This window comes from Blastomyces gilchristii (genome assembly GCF_000003855.2).
Source record: "Blastomyces gilchristii SLH14081 genomic scaffold supercont1.21, whole genome shotgun sequence".
Classification (NCBI taxonomy): domain Eukaryota; kingdom Fungi; phylum Ascomycota; class Eurotiomycetes; order Onygenales; family Ajellomycetaceae; genus Blastomyces; species Blastomyces gilchristii.
Genome location: NW_003101662.1, coordinates 41,669 through 68,041, shown reverse-complemented (window position 1 = coordinate 68,041; position 26,373 = coordinate 41,669). Strand labels below are relative to the sequence as shown.

Here is a 26,373-nt window from a genome sequence, read left to right as displayed (position 1 = left end):
TGGGAGGAAGGGGAGGGAGCTGGAGATGGCATTTCAGGCCTAAATATGTTGATTCGCGCGGACTCGCCCCCCGTCCAGAACAAGCCACCAGTTATTACGCTGTAGTTCCCTTTCAAGGAAACACAGTCACAGTAGTTGGACTCTATCTATCTGCGCTCTCTGTCTCGCTCCTGGACCCAGGCAAAGAAGCCCAAACAATTGTGTTCTTGTGTTTGCTAGGTCGAGAAGAATGGCCCAGGGTTGATGTGGGGAGGGTGGAAGGAAAAGGAAAAAGGACAACACCAACAACACAACAGCTCACTCAACTGTTTAGTCGAACAAACAACACCTTGCGACGACAACAAACAACAACAACAACAACAACAACACCAGCAGATGCGATGTATGTACAGTACAAATGTACAGGGAATGGTTTTGCTGACTCAGAAAGGCGGACGGGAGAAAGAAAAATCAAAATCAAGAGAAAAAAAACAAAAAACAAAAAAGCAAGCACTCCGGGCGAGTGGGGGGGGATGATGATAAACGAGGTACTTGGCCAGCTGGAGCAAATGCTGGCAAAATGCAAGTCACTTTTCGTGCCCAACAAGCCTCCACAGGCTGATGCGAATTTCAGTCTAATCAGTGAAGCAAACGGAAAAGAAATACTTGGACAGCGCTCTTTGGGTATTTTGGTAGTGAGAAGAGCCATCGGAAATATTTCAATGCAGTTGCATATGAGCAGCTTATGAATTTTTATTTATTTAGTATTTATTTTTTAATATTATTGCAAAAAACAGTTCGGTCGTTATTGAGAGCCAGAGCCGCGCTTAAATCCTCTTCTGTATCTCGAGCGCCATAAAAAAGAAATCCTCAGCGTCCCCAGTTTAACTAACTACTAGTTTACTAGTTTACTAGTTAGAGCAGAGGCTAGTTAACGATGCAAATGCTGGATGTTCCTTTTTTTTTTCTTTTTTTTTTTTTCTCCTTTTTCAAGTTAAATGGCTTGCTCCGTAACTCTATGCAGCTTGATGTCGACAAACATAAATAACTATCATATTCTCCAAGCTGTATTGTACACCGCTGTTCACCCAACACATCCCGCATATCCTCCTTTCCCTAAGGATCCCACATTTCGTAATTCCGTCAGGATGTAAAGTACAGGTCGGTAGTAAGCCAATCTTGGGTATATTTTTGAAAAGGGTTCTCATTCACCCTATCCCAACCAAGAGCAAGCAAGAAACCAGAGCCACCATTCCACGCCCCAATATCTCGGTGATCATGCGGCTAACATGGTAATATCTTATTTTTACTCCTACCTATTTCTCACCTTTCAATCGTTTCGGCACGACCAGGTTATAATGGTCTAAAGTCTAGGCATATATTGAGCCATAGAAATAAGGCGGATAGACATTCCATGGCCCCCATCTCCCGGCACCAGATCGAGGCAAGGACGCACGGATTGATCAGTGGGATTTGCTGGAGGGGACAGACAGAACGGCCAGCAGATGCGCGCCATACGACGCTTTATTGGCTGCTTTCCCCCCCCGCCAATCCGTCGAGGGGGCGGCAGAAGTCCAGAGGTGCCTACGGGGACGCATCAGCAGCTTCAACCGGTCAGAGCAGAGAGAGGGAGCAGAGCTTGGTTCAGATGCGGGTTCCCGCACTCACAGCAATTTTTATTTATTTATTTATTTATGCGTGTCCACAAAGGCACTTGAAGTCTGCACGCGGAATGCTGGATCGGAGTTGTTGGTCAGCAAGCAGAGAGAGAGAGAGTGTGTGTGTGTGTGTGTGTGTGCGTATGTATACAGACATTACACTAGGTAGTTAGAGGCTTCTGCTGCGGCTGCTCCTGCTTCTGTTGTTATTATTATTATATACGTGTAGTCGCCTCTGGGAGTTAGCTTAACTACTCCGTATATCGACTGCAAAAAGGATCATACTGGATAAGGAAGTGCTGTTGTTGTTCTCGAGGGGCCCATGAAAACAGACAAGAAGATTACACAAGGTTTTTTGCTTGTAGGTCATTGTGCAGCTCTCATGGAACGGAAAGGCGCATTGTGAGGTTGTAATTGGCAACTGTGTATGTGGTCAGAGACGAATGACTGGCTCTATGGCAGCATCATTTTTTTATATATTTATATTTATTTTTTACTTTACCCTCGCCGACTCCCCTCCACGTAGATCGTGTGTACGGGGTACAGCCAGCGCCAACAGGCTCCTTATCCACCCCGTCACAGCGGCCAACCAAGGCGTTCCTGGTGTAGGTTTCAGAGATCGAGTCTGGCCGCTAACGGTGATTGTCATCTCGCACCCTCACGCTAGACACTCCGAGCACACTATATGAGACACTTTTGGTGACAACTGACAGCGCCAACTTCTGCTGTCCTCGATTGGGTCCGTCACAGTCAAGTTCAAGTCAGGTATTAGTTAAGTTATACCGCTTACACTCACTGCCAGCCAGGCTCCGGAAACATCCTGGGTGAGCAGGTCTCAACGTGGCTGTCTCCCGCAAGCCCGGCCATACGCTATAACGAGCAGTGATTGCCATGGCCTATGATATATTTACACTTATAATTCTTCTGCGAGTCCACCTCAGCCCGCCGCGGCATCCCTGCCCTGCGGGCTTCGTCGTCGGAGGTATGACTTGCAGAAACAAGGGAACCAAAGACGACGAAACCGCCCTGCTTTGGGACTCACTGTGAGCACACAGCGAGCCCTTTATCCCTCCCAACCGCGTGGAAACAGCCAGTTAGTTGGGTCTGGTCTTCTTTTCCACTTTCAAAAATAAATAAAAATAAAAAAAGGCAACAGAAAATATTTATATTACGCTCTATATATATAGATATCCGGCTCGGAAGGTGCCGATTGCGACCAGACAAATGCTTCATTCGGCGGCAGACACTTGACGGAGGTTCAACCATCCCACCACTTCTATCCAAGTACGTATGTACTGCACATCTGTCTACCAATAATTAGATGCCCCTCGCTGGATATCCGCTTGTGCTCCTATCGTGCAAATCAGCTCGTGGTACATCGCCGGCATTGGTCCGCCATTATTGCCCCATTCCTTTCCCCTTTTGTTTCGTCTTCTCTTCCCAGTACTATCCTCCATGTCCTCGAGCTCTGGATGTATGTATCCCATAGGTTCATTTGCTGTCTCTAAATAAATACCCCCTCGTTCTGTCCTCCTTGCTGGCTGTACCCCTGAGGCACCATCGGACTCAGTTCAGCCGCGAGAGCTCTCAATTACTATTAAATCAACTCCCTGCCCGTCTCTACAGAGAACATTCCATCGCTGTGCCTTCGGTTTATATAAGAAGCGAAACGATCCTCTGTTTATTCCTTCTTGATATTATCCATATGTGCTGAAGTCGAACAAACGTCGCACCCCCCTCCTCTGCTATCTTCCAGGAAAATTCTATCCCAGCCGATTGATTGCGATATTTCTTCGACAGGGCTGAGGAATTCCCGAATCTTTTATGAACCGGGGAAAAGCCCAATCCAAAATTCCTCTACTGTTAGTCTCTCGTTCTTCTCTTTTCGTTTTTGGTGCTCCGCATCTTACAGGTTCTGGTTCGGCCTACTCCTGAGAGAAAGTGCCAGGCTTTTCTCGTGGCCCTGCCCCTCTCTATCAAATCACCCGCCCCGTCCCCCACTAGAGCTCCTCATATAGAAAGGTGGTTCTTGGGACGCCGCTTCGGCTCCATTATTGTGACTGGGCGTTTTTAGAATCCCCCTGATGATAGTGCGTTTACAGGAAGGAGGAACCTGCTGCTGTCGACCAATCGCCCGCCTAATCAACCGACCTATCTCACGATGAGCCAGACTTATTCCCCTAGCGAAGAGCAGGACTACACCTACACTCCGAGCAGCCAATATGGGATTTCGCAGCCGTCCTTGCATTCATACTCGACTCACCTTCTCTCTCCGTACAGCCAAACCTCGTCGGTTTCTTCCGAAGGCTCCCATTTAAGTCCCCACTATGCTACATCGCATTCAATGTATCATCAAACGCAACAGCATTCTTCCCTGACTAGCAGCTACCCTTACCCCCCTCAGTATCTTGCCCACCCAAGATACCCTACTCCCCACAGGTACCTTGCCTTTCCAGACCCGCTTCGGGATGTCGAGATTGAGAGGCAAGAGTCATGTAATGAGCAATCGATGGCATCTGAGCCAGTGCTACCACCCTTGGAAGGCTTCCCAGATGTTGTAGAATTCGACCAACTTGTGGCTAGGTGATTATTTCACCTCCTCCCTATTACAGATAAAAACTCTATTTCTGACAGAATATCTTTCCTGCTTCTAAGTTACGTCCAGGACCTGTCGGTCAAAAAGCAAGATAAAGCCTTGATACACTCAAGAAGGGCGCGAAACATCAGAACGGTGCTCATAGACCCTAAAAATACGGGTGTTGAGTCGGCACAATTTCGGTACGACACACTCTCTTCTCTCTTGCAGGATGACGCAGGCATTTGCTATTTTTCACGGCGTGGACCTATCAAAACCCTTTACGATTCTTTGCATATGCTGACTTACCTGTGCGTTCTAGATTTTGGGTCAAGAAGATGTTCAAACTTGAACCGAACGATGGGAGAACACCTGATGTATGGCCTTCTTTCTTTCTTAAAAGTGAATCCTCCAAATATATAGATAGGCTTTCCCACTGATTAGATGAATGCCCTATTCAGTCGAAACGGTTGATCTGCCACGAGGGGAAACCAGTTGCTATTCGGGAGAAATTGTTCAAAATTTTGACAAGAGCACATCAACAATGCCAACACGGAGGTCGAGACAAGACCTCGGCTCAGGTTCGGAGGATATATTCTTGGTATGTTTGCTGCATTAGAGCAGAAAGAGGGAAGCGCACTCAACCTGGAAGAGATAAAAGACATATATATAATGGCAATGATAAACAGGGAACAGGGCGAAAGGAGAATGAAAAAGATAAATCTAACCATATATATACAAACAGGGTCCCCAAAGAACTAATCTCCCGTTTCGTTAAAATCTGCCCAACTTGCCAGGTTCGCCGGGGCTCACGTTTAACCCCTCCGAACTCCCGCAGGGGCTCTCCAAAATTAACAACCTTACCGAATCCTCAACTTCTCTCCCCACCAGGCTCACGACGCGACTCTGTAATCAGCCGTTCCAGCGCTGCAAATGGAAGAATGCAGAGCGAGTATTCCCACCACATCCAAGGCGCTGGCTGGGGCCATAGCAATAGCCACGGTCATAGTCACAGCCACAATGGCCATGGTAGTCACCATCATCTGCATCACAGCAGCCAGTACCAACATCATGTCAACCCGCTAGCTCCGACTGGGCTAGGTACGCTTCCCAGGTCCATTTCGAGCACCACAGAAGGCATAGCGGGAGGAGGAATGCATTTGCCGCATCTGGATTACCATACTTCGTATGAAGAAGCTCATGGGATTCCCGAGTCACAATATTGATGGGACACAACCTTTGTTGGGCCGGCTACCCGATATACGTGGGCTAGGAGTACGTTAACAGATAATCACTAAGAGCAGCTTGTTTATTTTATCGAGTTCAGCATTTGGTAATTGGTATCGATAATGGGATTATTGTCACTTGGCATTTTGGCATGATATGGGTATTCGGTATGGTAGTTGACTTTCCTTTTTTGTCTTTGCTTATTTCGTTTATTCCATTTTTTTCCTCCATTAAATGTTCAGGCCCTTTTCCTTTGACCTTGAGTAGGAACTATAATATTTTCATCATTTCTTTTTTACTTTCTTATCTTATTTTATTTTTATTGTTTGCGGAAAAATATACAAAAGCTACGCTACAAGAGGGAGAAAAAACAAAATACTTTCATATTTCTATCACTCAAGCCTTCTTTCTCTCTCTCCTAAGTTGTCCGATTACGAAAAGTTCATATAATACATGGGATGGGTGCTATGGGAAAGAAAAGTAACAGGGGTCGCCAGCAGGAGAATTTGCAAACTTTGAAAAGGCTCAGAAAATTAACTAAATTGAGAGGAGTTGTGTTTTTTCAAGCTATATAACTCACTGTATTTCCTTTTCTTCTCCAATCCAATGATTTGTCTCATAGATCCTATTAATTTCATATATTTCATATACTCTTTTGTCTGTTGTGTGTTTTTCCGTGTGGCTAAAAAAACTTTGCGTCCTGCTTTTATTTTGCCACCCCCTTTTTTCCATTCCTCTCCTGTGTTGTATAAGGAGCCCTTTCTACGATTAGTCAGACTATTCACGGGTATAGTATATATCAATCACGAATAAAATAAAAGAATTTTGCAGCATTGCCCGGCGGATGTGCTTATTTTGTTGAAGAAATGGTTCAAAAGAAAGGTCTGTTCCTGCGATGAATTATTTATGCCGTGAGCATAGTAGGAACAGCTGCTTGGGATTTTAGCCGTTAACTAAAAGGAAAAAACTCCTAAACCCATATAGCTCTCTTTTCCTAGTCATTACCCAGACCGCGATATTAATGCGATATAATGGCGTCAGATAAACCCATCATTAGTGTCATTAAAGTAAAAAATATAGAACAAAATGGGGGTTGCCGTCCAACCCTTCTAGGGTGGATGCAAATGAAGTCGTCAAGAAGAGAAAAAAGGTAAGGAAGCAAAGAACAGTATATAGAAGTAATATAAAAAGATGGGGGAGAAAGAAATGAGTTTCCCAGATGATACAAATGGGGAAAAAGAAAAGAAAGAAAGAAAGAAAGCTGAACAGAGAGTGAAAAACAATGAACTGTTTTTGATGATACAAGTTTGTAGAGCTTAGATCTCCCCTCTCACGCCTAACAATGGCAGTGCCCCTATTTTTGTGAAACCTTGTTACTTATTTCTTTAAAATGTTAATAATATTCTCAGATACTACAAAGTGCATTTTACATGTCCTTTAAGAACTCACTTTTTATACTGGCAGCGTAAACTTCTTGCCCTTTAGAACCCTATACACAAATAAGAAAAACCGGTTAGAATCAACTCGCTCAAAAATACGCCCGGGAGACAATTATATCCGAAGATAAAATGTTATATGCAAGGAACAGAAGGGAGGAAAAACGAACTTGGTATAGTAAATCCAGAAGAAGTCCGAGTAGAGAATAGTCTGAATAACACCAGCAATCACCGAAATGGGTTCGAAGAAGCCGTCCGAGAAATATCGATATATCCAGTTGGGAATATATAGCGCCCGGTAAATGCCCAAAGCGAAGAGGTAATGTGTCGTGATCGTTTCCGCCTCCCCGGTGCGTTGTAGCATGAAGAGTTGTGGGAGAATTGCTACGGATTCGAGCCAGATTGAGAATGCCCAGAGGATCTAAAACAGCAGAGTGAAATACTTAGTAACGGAGGTTGACATACACGGAGCGGTATAAATCTGGTGACTGTCATACCTCAGCAAATTCATATCTTGGCGGGAATATTACACCGAGCACAACGCTTGCGCCTAACAAGTATTGCACTTTAAACGTATCAATGTTTGGGTCGTGAGTGGGTTTGTAGTCGTTGACCATGAGATATAGCGTATAGGCTGAGGAAGAGATAAATAGGAGTTTAAAAACGGTATTATAGGCGGAATCGGTGAAGGTCCAAAAAAGATCTGTTTGATGGGAACAACGTTAATAACCATACGATACCCCTTCTGTTATTGAGCAATCTAAAACCAGACATACCTAAGTATCGCGTAATATAGACGAAAAGATATAATGCTTGAGATTTAAACGATATTCCAGAGCAGCTCTAAACCCAAATCAGCCGCCGCAATGGTAGCAATATCGTGGATTTGCCGTAAATCTCACGGGGGTAGAGGTATGCGTACGCTGGATGATTTCATTTTTTGCAAAAGAATCAATATGGAGATCAGATGGGAGAAATCCGCTGCGAGTATAAAAATTCAAAGGTCAGCCATTCGGACGCGATTAAATATCCGTCTAGAGCAATTGTGGTGCACAATTTCGGTCGAAGGGCTCTAATAAAAAAGCATTTGCGACATATGGTAGGCGCATACCTAACAACCTGAAGATATTCATGTTGGCGGCGAGGGATAGCGAAGGTTTCGGAGCTAATTGTTTTGATCGGGGAATACAGGGGGAATTGGCAGTAAGCTTTTAATCAAAAATTGTATATGGCGCGATGGCAACAGGGCCACCGAGGTAAAGAAGGCTCTTGAGTCTGAGGATTCTCTAGGAGGACTATAGAGGCAGAGAACGCCATATGAAACTGGGCATTTGACGGTGCAGAGGGCGCTTCGGGAGCGGAGAGCGCAGTTCTTGAAGTTCGATTTGTTGACACGAAGCCTCTTAACCCACGGCGATCTTTGGTTTGGCTGCGGCGGTTGGATCGCGCCAGGGAGCCGGCGAACGGGTTTTCTTTAATCCGAATACCACGTGACTTGCATATCTTTTGAAGTTATTGGTTATCTCAGCGGGCTCAGACCCTCTGGCTCGGTTTGTCTTGGAGGATGATAACGTTGTTGTGTTGTGTTGTGTGTAATCTATCTACGCGAGTTACACTAAATGGATAGGTTGGGGTGGCACGTGACTAGGGTAGGTGTAGTAATCACCAACACCCCCCCTTGCTACACCGTGGCCTATAATAAGCCGCCACCCGGGGCCTCCCCCATCCTCAAATCTTTCAAAAATGCAATAATAATTAATTACATGAATCAGACCCTGATTTCCTCATTAGGAAAGGTGTCTGTACAGCAATAACTGTAAAAATCAAGAAATACATGCAAAATCCATTGATTCACTGTATCATCATTATCATTCAATTATTCCTTCTTCTCAATTTCCTGAATGCCAACCCTTTTGATAAAATCTTCAAATGCAGGCTTCGCCAGTGGCTTGGTGAGGTCATCAGCTATTATTATTATTATTATTATTCTTCAATTATAGATGTATACAGTCAGAGACTATGACATCTACCTGAGAACTTTTAGTTCTCAGAGTTTTTCCTATATCTGTAAAGTTAACTATTATACATTCATCAATTTCAGATATGCAAAATCAGAAAATTCCAGCTCAGAATATAAAAACTGTTTACAAATTGCAGTGTTTTAACATCTTCTGATACTTTGAAATCATTTAACAATATCATGACAAAGGAAAAGAGAATACAGTCTTAAAGATAGATATATTAAATAGATAGACAGAAAGAAATTGAAAGAAAAAGATAAAGTAAAGAAAGACTGTAATAAAACAAATTATTAAAAGATAGTATATAGCTGTTTTAACAGACTATATCTGATTAATTTTCTCCTCTTCATATTCAGATAATTCTGAATTTAGTCATTTTCTTATAGCTGCTTAAGTTTCTGATAGAAAGTCTATTAAATATTTAATTCCTGTCTCAGTTAAGAATAAGAATCTTATATTTAATTGATTTAGATTATACTTCTCTTTCAATCTGACTCTGAGACTATTGTATAATATATAGTGTATTACAATATACTTAGAATTCTCATTTACATTGCAGAATGAGTATTCTATTGAGTCAAATCTATCATTAAATCTTTGTATATAAGATTTGAAATAGTTATATTCTAGTTTCAGCTGTATTATAGATGAGAATATTTTCTTTTTACATTTAATTGAATAAGATTTTTACTTAGGTTTTGTTTTAAATCTTGAATAATGTATACTCTTCTTTTATTTCTGTCAGCTTTCATTTCACTTATCTAAATAAGATTCTTTTATTTTTCTCTTTATAAAAGATCAGAATATAACTTTTTACATAGATCTGCTTAATTCTGCACTCTTTTTTACAGCTGAATCAGTCAATTCATTATCATAAATATTCATATAAGCAGGAACTCAGTGTAAATGAATTATCAGCTTTGATATTCTTCTCTTTTGAATTTTCAAAACAGAGTTTAAGATCAGTTCAAGATTCATTTGATTATTATAAATCTGACTATTTCTAAGTCTTTTTAAAGCAGCTTGACTATTAGAGAATATTTATATCTCTTTCAAACTATTTCCTCTTTTATAAGATTTTATTTCTATGAGTTTGAAAGCTTTCACTATTATAAATAGTTCAGTATCAAAGACTTCAGATTCACAGTCTAGATTTCAGAAATCTGAGATAAAATTGATATTATCTTCAGTATAAGCAATGTCTGTATCTAATCTATTCAGATTCTCATTCTTTGAGTCATCTGAATAAATCAGAATAGAGTCTTTTATATTGATTATAGAAATTCTCTTCAAATACTGTTTATATTCTTTCTCTTTTGATAGTTCACTTATTTATAAGTCTATAAGAGATTCAAGCTTTTCTCTTCAGAGAGATAACTTCTCATGATTCACTTTTTCAATATTTAAAGAAGAATATTGATTTTTAATCAGAGAGTATAGTCTGTAAAGTTGAGAAGATATTTTCTTTAAAGAATTATTTTCATTTCAATCAAGAAATCTATTTCAATTCAGTTCATTTTCAGAGTTAATTGATAGAAATGAAGACAAGACTCTTTCTCTGATTATATAATTTAAGCTCATCTTTATAACTCTCAGAGCATAGTTCATACAGACCTTTTCAAATCTAATAGTAGAAGAAGGAATTAAAGCTTCAATTTTCATTACTTTAATAGAAGATGATTTAAATACTTTCAGAATTCTTCTCAAGGCTCTGTTTTACAGACTTTGAAAGAGTTCAGTGAAATTCTCTTAATTATTTTATTAAACTTAAACTTCATAATCAGCTACTGATGTAATACAGGCTATATATAACTATCTCATAGCCTGGAAGAATAGATCTCTCTCTGTATTTAATAGTCTGATTATGTTGTTTAATAATCTTTCTGTCTTAACAGTTCTTTGTTAAATATGATATTTAAAGTTCAACTTAGAGTTTAATTATACTTCTAATTATTTAATATTTACACTGAGTTTAATCTCTCTATTTAAAAGAGATAGAGACAGTTCTTTCTCATTGAATCTAGAAAAGAAATGAATTAACTCAGTTTTATTCATATTAAATTGAATTTAATTGATATCTGCTTTAACAAAGATTTTCTTTACAGCTTCTTCAATCACTTTTAAATTCTCTTTGATAGTTTTTAAGCTATAAACTAGATCAATATTATTCATATAACTCAGAGATCTCACTATTCTTATATTTCTATTCTTGAATAGATATGCAGTGTATATTATAAATAAAATAAGTGAGATTGAAAATTCTTATGATACTTCTATTTTTATCTCAGTCTTATCTTATTTCATTTCATCAAAGAAAAGTTATATAATTCTTTTAGATATAAAACAGTTAACTCATTTTATTAGAGAAAGTGATAGTTTTAACATCTTCAATGTCTGAATTAGCTTTGACTTTGAAATATGATCAAATGCTTCTTTTATATCAATAAAAACTGCAGTTGAGACCAGATCTTCATACTTTGCTATTTAAATATCATGAATAACTGAGAGAACAGTGTCAATTGCAGAACACTGTTTTCTATCTCTCATTTATTCACTGAATAAAAGAGAATTACTGACAGAGCTTATAAAAGATAGTTGAGTAGCTACTATCTTTTCTAAAACCTTTTCTAGACAGTTCAATAGAGATATTACTTTATATGACTTAGAAATTGAAGTTTTTCTATTAGGCTTTATAAGAATCACTTCAGTAGCTTCTCTTCAGCATTCAGAATAATATTCATTTTTCAAGAGATTGAAAAAGAGCTCAAAATATTCATTCTTTAAGTAGAAGTATATATTTTAAATAATTAAGTAATTAATTAAATCAGGCTCTGCAGCAGTCTTAACTGAACTTGAGAAAATAACTGACTCTAATTTATCTTGAGTAAGATCAGGTCATTCTCAGTTATTTTTATCAATATAGTTGAAAAGTAATATATTCTTTTTCTCTGAATCTGAATCTGATGAGTATTGAAAGAGAGTTCTTATAAAAGCTTGACATTTTTTCTCAAAAGAGTTTGCTGTATATGATTCATTCTGAAACTTATATTCTAAGGTTGAAAGTTTTGCTACACTTCTTATTTTAGTATAGTTAAAAGTTTTAAAAACTTTCTTTTCTTATACTTCTTCAAGAAATTTATTTCAGCAGTCTGTTTTAGCTTTTTTAATATCTGAAAAATATTCATTTCTGATAGCTTTGAACTCTTTATCAGATATTACATCATTCTTTCAATCTCTTCTAGCAGTAGCTAATTCTTTTCTTTTAGATAAGATATTCTCATTTCATCAAGGTTTTAAATACTCAGAAGATTTTCTCTTTGAAATATTATCTCTCACACTTATTAGAATAATAGATGTAATAAGCTTCACTCTATTCTTAAGCATTTCATTTGAGATATCTTGATCAGAATTTCAATATAGCTCATTCTGTCTTTCAGATTTTAACAGTTTTATACTTTCTTCAACTGCTTTTCAATCAGCTTTTTCAAAGTTAAACTGATTAGAGAGAAGAGGATTTTCACTCATTTATTTTTTACTCAGTTCAATCTCAAATTGAATAATCTCATGATCTGATCATAATGTCTTATTTGAATTAATAAATCAGTTTACAAGTCTTCTTTTCATTAGATTTTATGATATGAAGATTAGATCTATAATAGATTTCTGTTTCATATCTTTTCTAAAGAATGTTTATTAATCAGACTTATTAATCAAATCTATTGAATACTCAAAGATTCATTTAACTAGATTATCAGCTCTCACTGCTCTCTTGCATTCTGAATTTCATCAGAGATGATATGCATTGAAATCTTCTACAATTATAGAGTTTCTTGATGAAGTTATGTTCAGAAATTCTCTATTAATTATTCAGATATTATTATTTTTCTTTAATAACTTTTCATTATAGATATTTTTGAGCTGTATAGTATTAAACTCATTTTCTTTATCTATAATATCACTCACCAGAATATCAAAGTCAGATATAATATTAAATCTTAGATTAAATTGATATCTTGATCTCTTTCTTTCATAGATTACTACTCTTGACTTTATCTCAGACTTTTGAGGTAAAAAGCAGTAGTAGCTTGAATGAGAAATAACATATTTTTACTCAGCATCAAAATCCAGCTCCTGAAGTAGTATAAAATCAACTTTTTATTCAAATACAATTTGAAGACAAGAATAAATACAATTTGAGTTTCTATTCACATTATTTTAAATAAATGTGATTTTTGAAGAGTTTTTAAACTTTTTTTATTGTTTTTATTGTATATTCATACTAAAAGAGAGAAGAGTAGAATCTAATCACTATCATCAGATAGTAGATTATAACTATTCTTAAAAGTAGAAATCTCAACTGTTTACATTATATCTAGTTTAATATCAGAGTCATTTCTCAATTCTCTAATCTTAACAGAAGTTTGAGAATTCAAATTCTGTTTACATTTAGCTGAAGAATTAGAGTTTGAAGATTGAGATAGTTAAGAGTTTCTTCTTTTTAAGCTTGTAATTATAAGTCTACTGACTTGACTCTTCTCTTCAGTTCTAGATTGACTTTGAGCTTTATCTTTTCTTCAGTTCTTTTAAGTTCTAGAAGTAAATATACATTCTTTTGAACTAGATACATGTTTTTCTTTGTAATTAGAGCACTTAAGCAGAGTATATTGATAAATTTCATCTCTTTTTAAGCATGTTTCATATTTATGCTCACTAGTTTTGTGATCTCTGGCACAGAATGCACATTTTAAGTCTCTAAAATATGAGATTGTAAAGTGTTTATATCTTTGATAGTTTGAACACTGTGTTTGAGCTTTGAGATTCATTCTTGAGTCTTTGTATTCATGAACTCTCATTTTCAAACCTGCTACTCTTACTTCAGAGATCTTTGACTGTTCAAGTGTTTTTATATATACTAGAATAGAGGCATTTCTCCTGCTTTATCTGAACTTAATTGAATTTAGTCATACAGACTTCTTTCTCAGTTGAATAGAGTTATATTCTTTCAATTCATTTTTGAGAAGTAGCATTTCTTCTTCACAGTCAAAAATTTCAACTGAAATATTATAAAGAATGAATTTATTTCACTTTTCATCTCTTTCAGATAGAATTATTGTGTTTAATAAAGATTCTACTGCTGACTTTCAGAGATTCTCATTCTGAATAAGAAATTCAGTACTGAATTCAGGCATTGTAATCAGAATGATGAAGTTTTCAAAGAATAATAGCTCAATTGAAGCTATAACTGATTTTTGAACTTCAATATCAGTCATCAACTGAGAAAAGAACTGCTGATTAATTTTATTTCTGATTCTGAAAATGAGATTTGAGTTTAGCTTGTTTCTTTGCAGAATATCCTGGTTTGAGACTTTGAGAATAAGTCTTCTATTTCTGAAGATTTGAAAGTTTTTCTCTTTTTACATTTTCTTTTTCACTTTTCTATGAATAGAGGCATGAGCAGTATTCTTCTCAGTTTTCTCAGAATTTTGAGCAGGTTTTGAGACAGCAGATTTAGAGATAGCAGATTCAGCTGCTTGAGCATATATTTTCTTCTGATTCAAAAAAGAAGAAGAAGTAGAAAAAAAGAACAAAGAAGAGTAAGATAAAGAGTCAGTGATTATACTAGGAATTTTCAATGTTTTTTGAACTGTGTTTGAGATTCTAAGTTTGAACTTGATCATCTTCTGTAGTTGTCTAGTCTGAGTATGAAGAATTAACAGAACTTCTTTATTCATCTCACTCAGACACTGCTTTTCAAGAATCTTGCTTACTTTTTCAAGTTTCTGTATTTCAAGAACTTGTTATTTCTCTATTTCTTCTTTCTTTCTTCTCTTCAGAATTTCAATCTCAGAAATAGTATTTGAGAAAGCATCTTTTTTCATATCAACTAAGTGTATTTTTAAACTCATTGTTTTCACTCAATGAAAAGTTGATTAGACTGTTTCAATTGAGATATTTCTAAGTCTGTTTTCAATTGAAAAGTTGATCAGACTGTTTTAAAAGAAGAATAAAAGACTTTTATGTATAAAATATCTGATTTTTTTCACACTAGTTCAGTAACTAGGTTAGATTTTTGAAGAGAATCTAATAAACTAAAATTGATTTTTAAGATAAATCAATAAAATCTTTACAATCTCTTTCTTGAGATACAGTGAGAAAAAGTATGATATCAATTGATAATAAATCAGATAATATGACAGTTTTTGAGAGAAAAACTGACAAAAAATAAATCAATTTTTTGCAGAGAAATTGATTAAAACTATTCAATTTTATTCTAAATTATTCAATTCTTCTCACACAACAAGTGTACAACTCAAATCAGTTAATAAAGAGTGTAAAAAAGAATTAAGTATTAATAAAAGCTCTTCAGTCACTGAAAAAGTAATTCTTACTTAAAAGAATATGAAATTATGATAGAAAACAGCTCTGTTTTTAATTCTTTGTAAGAATATTGTATAAAACTCAGAGAAAAACATCTTACTTTTTCAAGAGAAGTAAAAAACTATTTCTAAGATCTTTTTTTTTTATGCATTGACTGCTGTAGAAGAATGAGATAGAAACTGCTAAGATATACACTACTGTATACTCTCTATCAAGACTTTTTCTCTTCAGAGTCTTGATATTATAGAGAATATAAGTCTGTTTCTATATAATAATATAAATATTGTCAGCAGAATGTAGAGGAACTGATTATTTATATCTCAAAATAGAAGACTTTGTCAATGATTATATCAATATAGAGTTAATTCTTAAATTCAATAGAAATCTAGTGTTGCTGTTCTCAATCTCTTGCAGAATCTATTGAATATTGAGATATTAAAACTAGATTTAATATATCTCACTGTGCAGGGATCAAAGGCTCAGTCAGACCTTGGGATATACTGATTTTATAGTTGTTGATGTGCTGTTGACTCATTGTTCATTGATTATGTGCTTGATATTATTGTCAAGGTATCGTTTTGTATTTTTCTGCCGGGGATGGGCCAGATTGAGAAGGGCGGTACGAGGGTGGGACTTGGCGTTGGTGTTTTGGAACATCAAAGATGGACAGGGTTTTCGCGGAGGTCGCTCCTCAGATATCTCCACAACTACAGATCGGGGATCTTCCAAAATCGAGAAGATTGGTGCATGCAGCTAGGTCTCTTCACCTTACAATTTGTATGGCAATTTGGCCCGGGGTTGTGGTGTGGTAGGGGAGAATGGGGGATAATCCCACGCAGGAGTTCCGAACGACGTCTGGTTCACGTTTGGCTGGATAACTCCACCACCACACGGGGTATGCAGTCGGCGATGGGGTCAAAATGCTCGTATGATCGAGGGCTTTTCGATGGATCTATCGGCGGGTTCTTATTCGAAAAATCGAGCGAGTTCGTGGTGTTGCGGTTGGCCAGTTCGTTGTCAGTCATCAGCTATGTTCACTGTAGAATCAACATGTTCCATCATGATTTCCCCTTTTTCAATCAAATTGTAGAGAATATGATATCTAATCTTAATGTGATGCAATCTTCATGTTAAGAATTCTTCCTTTGCTAGATCAATTGCTCCCTTATTATCAACTTATAGATGTGAGTATATTTTCACTTTTTCATCATTTATCAATTCAGTATTATATAACATATCATTTAATCAGATTATCTCATAAGCTGTCTTACTAGCTGCAATATACTCAGCTTTCATAATTGATTTAGTAATAGATGTCTGTCTCTGCAACTGCCATGAGATCAGTGACTCATTAATCAATATAATGTAGCTGATAGTTGATTTGTATTGAGAATTCACCCTCACTCAGTTCAAATCACAGTATATCACAGAACTCAGGCCATCTTCTATCTCCTTCTTATACAATATGTCATGGTTTTTCATCTTCTTGACATAACATAGAACATGCTTCAACACTACTCGACATGCTTTGTGTGAATATGAGTTAAAATATGAGAGATAGTTGACTGTGAATGCCAGATCTGATCAGCTGCTTGAGATCAAATACTGTAATAATTTCAATTCTTGACAATATCTTATAGCTGTAAAGTTATCATTCAATTCATCATTCTCATCAGATGAAAATTTCAGTTATATATCTATCATCATAGAAGTCTCTGCAGAATTCATCTTATTCATGTTAAAATCTTCAAGAATCTTCTCAATATAATGACTCTGTATAACTGCTAGATCATCATTTCTCTGACATTTGATCTTTATTCTCAGATAAGATTTATTCTGTTCAACTTCTTTTATCTCAAACCTTTTTCTAATTTCTATTAAAATTCACTCAATTTCACTCTCTTCAGGCCCTGTGATTTGACAGTCATTGACATGTAGTGTCAAGAATAACTTATGAATTAAATGATAAAGAAATTTATCATTGTAAGATAAGATCTTGAATTCTAGATTTATCAAGTGTTCTGTTGTAAGAAAATATCATGTTCTTACTGTCTGTTTCATTCTGTATAAGCTCTGACATACAAGCTCTACTAATTCATCACAACTGTGCTTGATTTCTGTGAGTAGTTGTATAAATATTATCTTGTTCTGAGACAATATCTCATTTAAAAATGCAGATATATAGTCAATTGATCTGATCTTTCATTCTTTGACAGTTGATATAGTGAATAGACTGTGTGATGTAGACCCTGATATCACTGCAGTATATAATCTTATATAATGAATACTCTGCTGTTGTAAGAACTCTCTAATCACTCAGTGAGCTCTAAAGCAGATAATTTCTCTCTTATTATTAAATTTCTGATTATATACTCATTTATCTATAAGAATATTCATTTTCAGAGCCTTCTTAATAATAATATATATCTTCTTCTATTCAAATATCTTAATCTTCTTTTTCATTATCTCATGTTAATAGTTTTAGTCTGAGCTTCTTTTAACTTCTGTCAGTGTAGTTGATCAGTCTATTAGAATACTTAGAATATAATTATTCTTATTAATAAGATTTTCAGACTCTTCATTCATAACAAGCTGTGTCTCATTATCTAGAAGATAGATTAAATCAATTACATTCTCTAAGTTCTCATTAATAATTATCTTTAAAATATCTGACTTTTTCTTTACTAGGTGTTATAGTAAGTAGTGCTGTCATCTCTCTCTAACATTCAGAATGTTCAATTTATTAGATAATTTATTGAATTCTCTCACTGTATTCACAGATGTATTTGCATCTATGTCAAGAGCTTCATCAAATATGACATCTCATACAATCTCAAGACAATGTGTAATAGAATCTCATATATAATATTGATATAATTCTTAATATTCAATCAGCTGTTATTTCTTACTATCAATTCTATCTATGAGTTTATTCAATACTTTTAAATTCTTCTTATAGATCTTACACTCTCATCTCTGTATTTAATGAATAGAAGATTGTATCTCAGTTCATACTTTAAAAGATATAAGTGATATTTCTTTCTTACATTTAAATATCTTTATTAATATTGAGAATGTGTTAATTATCATGATTATAACTTGTATTACTTTACTTCAAAAATCTCTTTCTAATTCACTATTAAATAGTAGACTTTGTGTCTTTTCTATAACTATTCAATTCATACATTTCACTGAGTCATTTGATTGTGATATATCAGATATAGTCATTTTATACATTATTTTTTTACTCTGACAGTAGATCTTAAGTTCTTGACTTTTAAACTCTTCTTCATCATCTCAGTGTAGAGTTTCAACTTAATATTATATAATTATCTTAATATCTGTGATAAAGTTCATTAATCTTGTAGTAGATTCTTTCTTTTTCATTATAAGAATTACTCATCTATAACAGATTGTATTGTCTGTTATACTCAATCAGTAGCTTATATCTTCTCTAGTGAGAGTGTCATTTCTGTTGAAAAGTGTTTTTTCACTCTCTGTCAGATCAATGAAGAATCTTATTACTGACTTAACAGCTTATATTATAGATATAAAGATTAAATGTGTTATTTTTATCTGAATACAGACTTTGCAGAATGATAAAGCTTATTAATTAATAATTCTCATCTCTAAATATAAATCTGCTATCATTTTTATAATATTCATAAGATTTAGATGTTCTAGCTTTTAATGTCATTGTATCATTGTAAGTTCTATAATCTTTATATTATTTCTTTCAGATAGTATTAATATTGTGTCATCTTTTATCTGTAATATATTTACAGATTCAAAATCATTATTAAGTATAGTAAACTGAATCAAGTCTCTGTATATAATCAGTCTTTTCATCTCATAGATATTATTCTCATTTAATCTTGCTGTAAATGAGAACATGCAGTCAGAAGATATAATCAATATAATATAATTATTCTTATATATTAACTACTTATAGATATAACTCTGATATACAAGCTTACTCATACTCATAAGATTCACTTCTAACTTTGAAATATAGCAGATATTATTTAATAGCATATCTGTTTCTTTCACTGAAATCTTTGTATCTTCTATAGCTTTAGCAGAGACTACTATTTCATCTATCATTTTCAATATTACTTTTACCTTCTTAGATTTTATTATGATAAGATCTCTGTGAGGTGTGATATGAGTGTCTGATTCAGAGTCTAGAATTCAGATATCTTTTTCTGTCTAGTCACTTACATAGGTCTTTTCTTTGATGCAAAATACTTACTTTATAATATTGTGAACAGAAGTAGTATCTGTATTCTCTGCATTCTTATCTTTATTCTTATTTCTATTTATATTGAAGTTTGAAGAATATTTCTCAGAATATTTCTTTCAACAGTTAGTCTGAATATAATCAATCTTTTAATAATGATAGCAGGTTCTTGTGTTATTATCTCTACATTCAGGTTTGAATTCAGTGTTCTTATTCTTGTTATTGTCTTTCTCTTTATTCTTATCTTTCTTATTCTTATCTTGTATATTATTGATAGAATTTCTAGATACATCAGTATTTACTTCATTTGCAGTAGAGAGCTGTAAAAGAATATCATAACATAGGCTTATAAAATCATTCTCTAAGAGTTGAGTATTATCTTTGTCAATTTAATTCATTTAATTTCTTATGAATGAGACTCAATCTCTGTTAACTTCTGTAAGCAGTCTGTTGAAAAATATAACATCTGAGATCTTATATTCTAGATGAATATAATCAGTTCTTATAATAATTAGATATTCAATTAAAGTATAATCTGAGTCTTTTAACTTAGTAGTCATACTAATCAGTTTCTTAAACAGACAGATTCTGTGAATAGCAGATCTCTCAGAAAAGTTATTCTCTATAATAGTTTATAAAGTATAAGCAGACAACTTGAATTTCTTAAGTATAGTGAAATGAGTCTTGATCTGTAAGATAATTACAGATCACATGTAATTATATAATCAAAGATTGTATTCTTTTCAGAAACATTGTATATTCATGATAATATTCTTATCAAGATTATTATCTTCAAGAATATCATCAGTTTCAGACTGTTCTACAGTTAAAAGAATTTTCTCTCTTCACATTAAGTAGTTAATGAATTCAGTGAGAACTATTAATCTTTTAATGAGTCTTACTTAGCTTCTGAATTCTTTAAGAACTTTTATTATAACAGATGTCTTCTCTTTTTATTGAAGATATTCTATTAGATTTACTCTTATCTTATCATCTGCAGAGTCATCTCTACTAGTCTTTATCTACTCAATCTTATACTGAAGTCTTGTAATTTCTAGTCTCATGCAAGTCTTCTCACTTACTGAGCTATTATTATTTCAGTTACTTAAGCTCTCTGTATTATCTGACATCTCACTGATATCTTTAACTGAGTCTTTGTATTTATTGAACTTATCAGACTGTTTCTCTGTGATGATTTTATTCAGCTTAAATACTCTGAGAGTCATCTTCTGATTTATTATTGATGTTGACAGTGATCTGTGATCTTGTGTTTACTGCTCTGATGTTTTCTCATTTCTTTATCTTGAAGACATGTATTCTTTTATTAAGTCAGGCATCTCTTCAGATCTTAGATTAATCATAGGTTCAATTAATTAATAAAAAACATCTAAACATGTGTAATGATATATGAAGATGTAGTTAGCACATTATTATAATTATTTGTTGCTTGTAAAGAGCTTTATAATCTCTTGAAGAATAATGTTATTATATTATATTATATGTAATCTATCTATGCGAGTTACACTAAATGAATAGATCGAGATGACATGTGACTAGAGTAGATGTAGTAATTATCAACAGTTTGAACAGATTGCAGCATTATTATTAACTAATTCAGCATGACACTAACCTACTTTTGATACAAGTCATGTACTCAGAGCAATTCTCATCAGAGAGTCTGAGAAGAAACAGTTTCATCTTTAATGAAGATTTTCAAGATTTACAAGGATTTTTCAGATTCTTCAACTTTGACTTTCTATTACTATATACTCACATATCTTTGAGATTTGAAAATCACCTTAGCTTATAGCTAAAAAGAAGAAGAATAGAAATATTTCTTTAATATTTTAAAAAAATCTATATTTAAAATAGATGTATACTCTTAAAAATGATCATATTTTTTAATCTCAGAATTTCTAAGAGCTTTTTTTTATATGAGAAATTGAATTAAAATTCCTGTGTTTAAAAACACACTGATTAACTTTGAGATGATACTTCTATTCTAAGAACTTGAGATATGAATAGAAAAATCAGATATATCATGAGAATATTATTATTCTAAGATTCTAAGATGATACAGAAATGATGAATCTATGAAGTTAAGTTGAAATTCTCTTTCATACTCAGAATACTGAGTAAATCATTTCTGTGTTATTAACAATCAGGAACTGTTTCTGTTGACTCTTACAGCTGTTGCGGTTAGCGATCCCACTAGATCACGTGACCCACCACTATATTATGTTCTTGTAGATAGATCTATCAATATAATCTTTAACTATTCTACAGATTATAGTCTGAATGACACATTTTTCTTTTTAGAATGTTGTATCAACATTTTTGACACAGATAGTTCATCTTTTTCAGAAAGACTCTCACTCTTTATTAGAGATATTTCATTTTCTCTGAATCTGCTAATTAGCAGATTTATATACTTTATATTTTTGAGAAAGTGTGTTCTTCATTGTGAAGAATATCACTTTTTTATTTTTTTTACATATCTTGATATGAGTGATACATCTGTTACTTCAGAGTTCAGCTCAAGACTCAGAATCACACACTTCACTAGATGACTCATTAATAGAATGATCACTTATTATGAGAAGACTTCTGACTTATAAGATGAGACTGAGATCAGTTTTTATCAGAGTATGAAATTTGATGATGAGACAATGAAGAAACTTCAGAATAAAGAAAAGCAGAGTTAACATTCATCTGCAGAATCTGTTTATTTCAACTTATTAAATTCTTCATCATCTCTTATCTCTGAAATGCTGATTTTTAATGATGATCTGAATCAACCTATCTATTACACCGCAGGCAATCTTATGAATCTTATACAGATGATACTATGAAATTAAATGACTACAGCTGAAATCACTCAATATCTCACTATATCTGTTTCTGCATAAAGAGACACTATGAGAGATGAGTTACAGAAATATCAGAAGAAAGTCAAATATACACTAGATATCAAATCAGTGACCACATTTAATGACTCTAATTATGAAGCCTGATGTATTGATATGTTGACTGATATAAAAGTTATTGATGAAACTGACATTCTATTGAGAACTTAACAAGAATTCTCTTTTACACATCATATCAACTCTGAGAAGTGAAGAATTCATTTCAAGTCTCTATATAGGTGTATACTATTGAGTCTTGTTGAAAACATTTGAATCACTATTGAAACCTTGAAAGCTGACAATGCTGCAGCTCTGTGAGACAAGATCAATGTTAAATATATAATATCACTGACAGAAGAATGAGTTAATATCTTCAAGAAATTGACAAAATTATAAGTTAAGAAGAATGATTATCTTACTTTTCAGAGATATTTTCACTATCTTGTTACCTGTTATAAGAAGCTCTGTCAGAGCACTGAGAATGTATATCATGATTTTTTTCTCAACAATCTACAAGATTATCAAAGACTGTTTGTCAAGATATGTTTGAATGAGTTTTTCTCCACTGATCAGAAACTCATTGTCAACATTGATATTGATGATTTGATGAAGCAACTGATCAATCATACATTCAAGAAGATTATCACTGAGTGAAAAAAGTAGTCTCAGATCAATTCTGTGACTGTGAAAAAGAACAAGAATAAAGATGAGAATAAAAGCATATCTGTATAAAAGTGCATTCACTGCAGAAGACATGAACATACTGTTGACAGATGTTTCATCTTACACTCTGATAAAAAGAAAAAGAAGGATGATAAGAAGAATGACAAGAAGAAAGAGAAGAAGAATAACTTGATAAGTTCTCAATCAGCAGTAAATGCAGTAATTACAAAGATTGAGTTCTATTTCTCTTTCACAGTCACCAGAAAATCATTCTCTAGATCTTGATATTTGAACACATGTGCAAGCCTGAATATAATGAATGAGCTTCATTCTTTTTCAAACATTAAATCTTTTAATAATAACATCTCTGTTGATTCTGTCACTGAGAAAACTGAGTTTGTCAAGAAGATTGAGACTGTCATCTTGAAGATTGAGAGTGATGATGTTAACTTGCAGAATGTTCACTATATCTTTAATATTACAGTTAATCTGCTCTCATTTATAAAGCTTAAAGATCAGAGATTTCAATTTATATTATCTTTCACTATTCTCTCATTTTTTATTTGCAGAGTCTTAAACAGTATTATTTTTCATACAGTTCAGACTGCTCAGAACAACATATATAAGATTGATAAATGAGAGTTCAATGAGAATCTCAATCATCTGAACAAGGCAGTCAAGTATATTACAATATCATATAAGTACAATTTTAACTGAAAAGTTGATCTTTCTGTGACTGCTGTCACTACTGTTAATAATATTAATTCTGTAGACATAAAAACACAGATATCAAAGATATCAAAGACTTTTTTGAATTGATATTATGACCTCAGTCACATTCACACTGATGCTATAATTACTATGATCAAGAATTCTCATACTGAAGTCATAATTAAAGATTCTAAGACTAAGTTCTTTTATGAAGAATGTGTTAAGACAGATATGACATAAGATTATTTGAAAACATCAATGCCTAGATCTATTTAACTTATTGAGAAGGTTCATATTAACCTTGTAGATGATGAATGTACATTGAAAGACCTCTCTGATCATCTCTTAGAGTCTCATCAGAGAATCAAATACTGAATACTTATTATCTGTAATGTAACTTGCTACTGTTGAGTATATTTTTTAAAGTTCAAGAATGAGGCTGTTCAATACTTTGAGTTATGACTCAGATTCATGAATAATCTTGAGTATACAGTTCCTGCTTTTCTACAGACTGATATTAATAATGTTTTTCAATTCACACATATGCACACAGTTATAAATTCATATGATATCAAATGAGAATCAACAGTATTACATTCATCACATCAGAATGATGTTTCTGAACATGAGATCTGCACTATTATGAGATGAGTTAGAGCTGCTCTTTTGAAAGATAATCTCTCTAAGAAGTTCTGAACAGATGTTTTAGAGACAGTGATTGCAATAATTAATAATACTCTTACATCTACAGTTCTTTATAACTTGAAATTTTGACTCTCTACTACAGAGATCTCTGTGATTTCAAGTTCATATAAGATTTCTTAGTGTGCACTTATGAATATCTCATCAAATATAAGGCATTTTCACTGATTAAGTGTAGAGGTTTTTATTCACTTGCATGGATTTCAGTGGCCCGCAGATAAGCTCTCTTCACATACTGATTTGTATTATATCATTGAATTCAGTGACATATTAATATATTGCCTATAACATTCTGAATCTGACAAGATTATTGTCAGTAGTGATGTGAGATTCTCAATCACTGAAAAACCAGTCATTACATCTGTGAAACTTATTAATCATGTTATTGAACTGATTGTCACATCTGTGACACTTATTAATAATATCAGTAAACTGAAATCTGATATTCATCTGATTGATGATGAAGATGCTTCTGATATTAATAATCTAAATTTCACATGATTGCAGCCTGTGAAATTACTGACTATATATACTTCAAGTCTTATTATGAGTAATCTTCTGAAGTTCTACAAGAATGTCACATTACAGTCAGAGAGAGTAGAAGATTATTGAAAGAAGTTCATACAATATGAGATTACTGACCTGAAGAGATGCAATATATGAAGTTTGATTTCTAGATCTAATATTCTGAGAGATGAACTGATTGCTTCAGACTGTTGAGTGTTTCTTGAGAAAGATAGACTCACAGATCTGAATACTGATTCTGATGATATTCTTAGAAAATCATGTTAAATAATTTATGATAACTGACTTAAGAAGAGTTCTAGAGAAGAGATCTATACTTCTATCATTATTAATACTATTAATCATATTCTTTTTATAATAGCAGTACTACATGATTGAATACTTTATTAAGTGAATATAGTGATAATATATCTACATGAGTATCTCACTAAGAAGATCTATATAAGACAATTCACTGAATTTGAGACAGATTCACTGAAGATACTTGTCTGTATAATTAAGAGTAGTCTATATAGTCTGAACTCTGCAGTGAAGATCTGATATGATTACTTAATAACTCTGTTAAGTAATCTTGAATTTACAGTCAATATCTATGATCTGATACTCTGATATTATACATTCAGATATCATCTCTATATAACAATTTATATTAATAATCTTAATATTATATCTGAAGTTTCTGAGAATACTGATTGACTAGTAAGTATACTCAGTGAGAAATTAAAAGTCAAGAATCTATATCAGTCAATTAAGTATTTGAATATAAAGATCAATTATTCAGACAAGAGAATTAATTTAATATATTATCAATATATTAAATATCTTATTAAAGATTTCTATCTTGATAATACAGCTGTTATCAGAATATCAATAAAGAATGAATTCTGTATTAATAATTCTTCTATATCTGAGAAAGAGACTGATTTCACAATTCAGTGATATTAACATGATGTGAATTGCTTATAATATCTTGCAGTTAAAACATATTCTGATATCACTCACACTGTCTTACTACTTACTCAATGAAATGTTGATTTAATATCTCAATGTTGAAAGACTCTATTACATGTTATATATTATTTGAAAGAGACTATAAATCTGAGTATTTTCTATGAATGCAGTCTGTATGAGAGATCTGTTTCTATTAATCTTTTCATTCTCTCTGATTTCTCTAATGATTTCTATCTACTCTTCAGTTACTTGAATTCTGATTGAGTCAGTCTCTTGAATAATAATAGAAAATTGATATTCAGCTATGTTTTTAAGCTTACAGATGATCTGATTTCATGACATTCAGTGAAGTAATCTTGTGTATCTCTAAGTTTCAATGAGATTGAATATATGACTCTTAG

General features: G+C 33.6%; 2 protein-coding genes across 3 annotated transcripts; one reads left to right on the top strand and one right to left on the bottom strand.

The window, feature by feature from the left end:
- Positions 1-963: 963 nt before the first annotated feature.
- BDBG_07841 lies at positions 964-6,239 on the top strand. 2 transcript variants are annotated; one of them, XM_031723277.1, is made up of 6 exons: positions 2,123-3,499; positions 3,740-4,220; positions 4,293-4,415; positions 4,535-4,589; positions 4,674-4,813; positions 4,958-6,092. In XM_031723277.1, the coding sequence occupies exons 2-6, from the start codon at positions 3,799-3,801 to the stop codon at positions 5,436-5,438; spliced, it is 1,221 nt and encodes a 406-aa protein (XP_031580411.1). In that variant the 5' UTR covers positions 2,123-3,499; positions 3,740-3,798; the 3' UTR covers positions 5,439-6,092. The 2 variants fall into 2 exon arrangements, with proteins under 2 accessions (XP_002621623.1, XP_031580411.1); XM_002621577.2 differs by having other exon boundaries at positions 964-4,220; positions 4,958-6,239.
- Positions 6,100-8,286, bottom strand: BDBG_07840 (ER lumen protein retaining receptor). The gene is made up of 7 exons (XM_002621576.2): positions 7,987-8,286; positions 7,798-7,856; positions 7,652-7,718; positions 7,373-7,578; positions 7,046-7,296; positions 6,889-6,928; positions 6,100-6,822 (listed from the first exon to the last, which is right to left on the bottom strand). The coding sequence occupies exons 1-6, from the start codon at positions 8,006-8,008 to the stop codon at positions 6,892-6,894; spliced, it is 642 nt and encodes a 213-aa protein (XP_002621622.2). The 5' UTR covers positions 8,009-8,286; the 3' UTR covers positions 6,100-6,822; positions 6,889-6,891.
- Between the last annotated feature and the right edge of the window lie 18,087 nt (positions 8,287-26,373).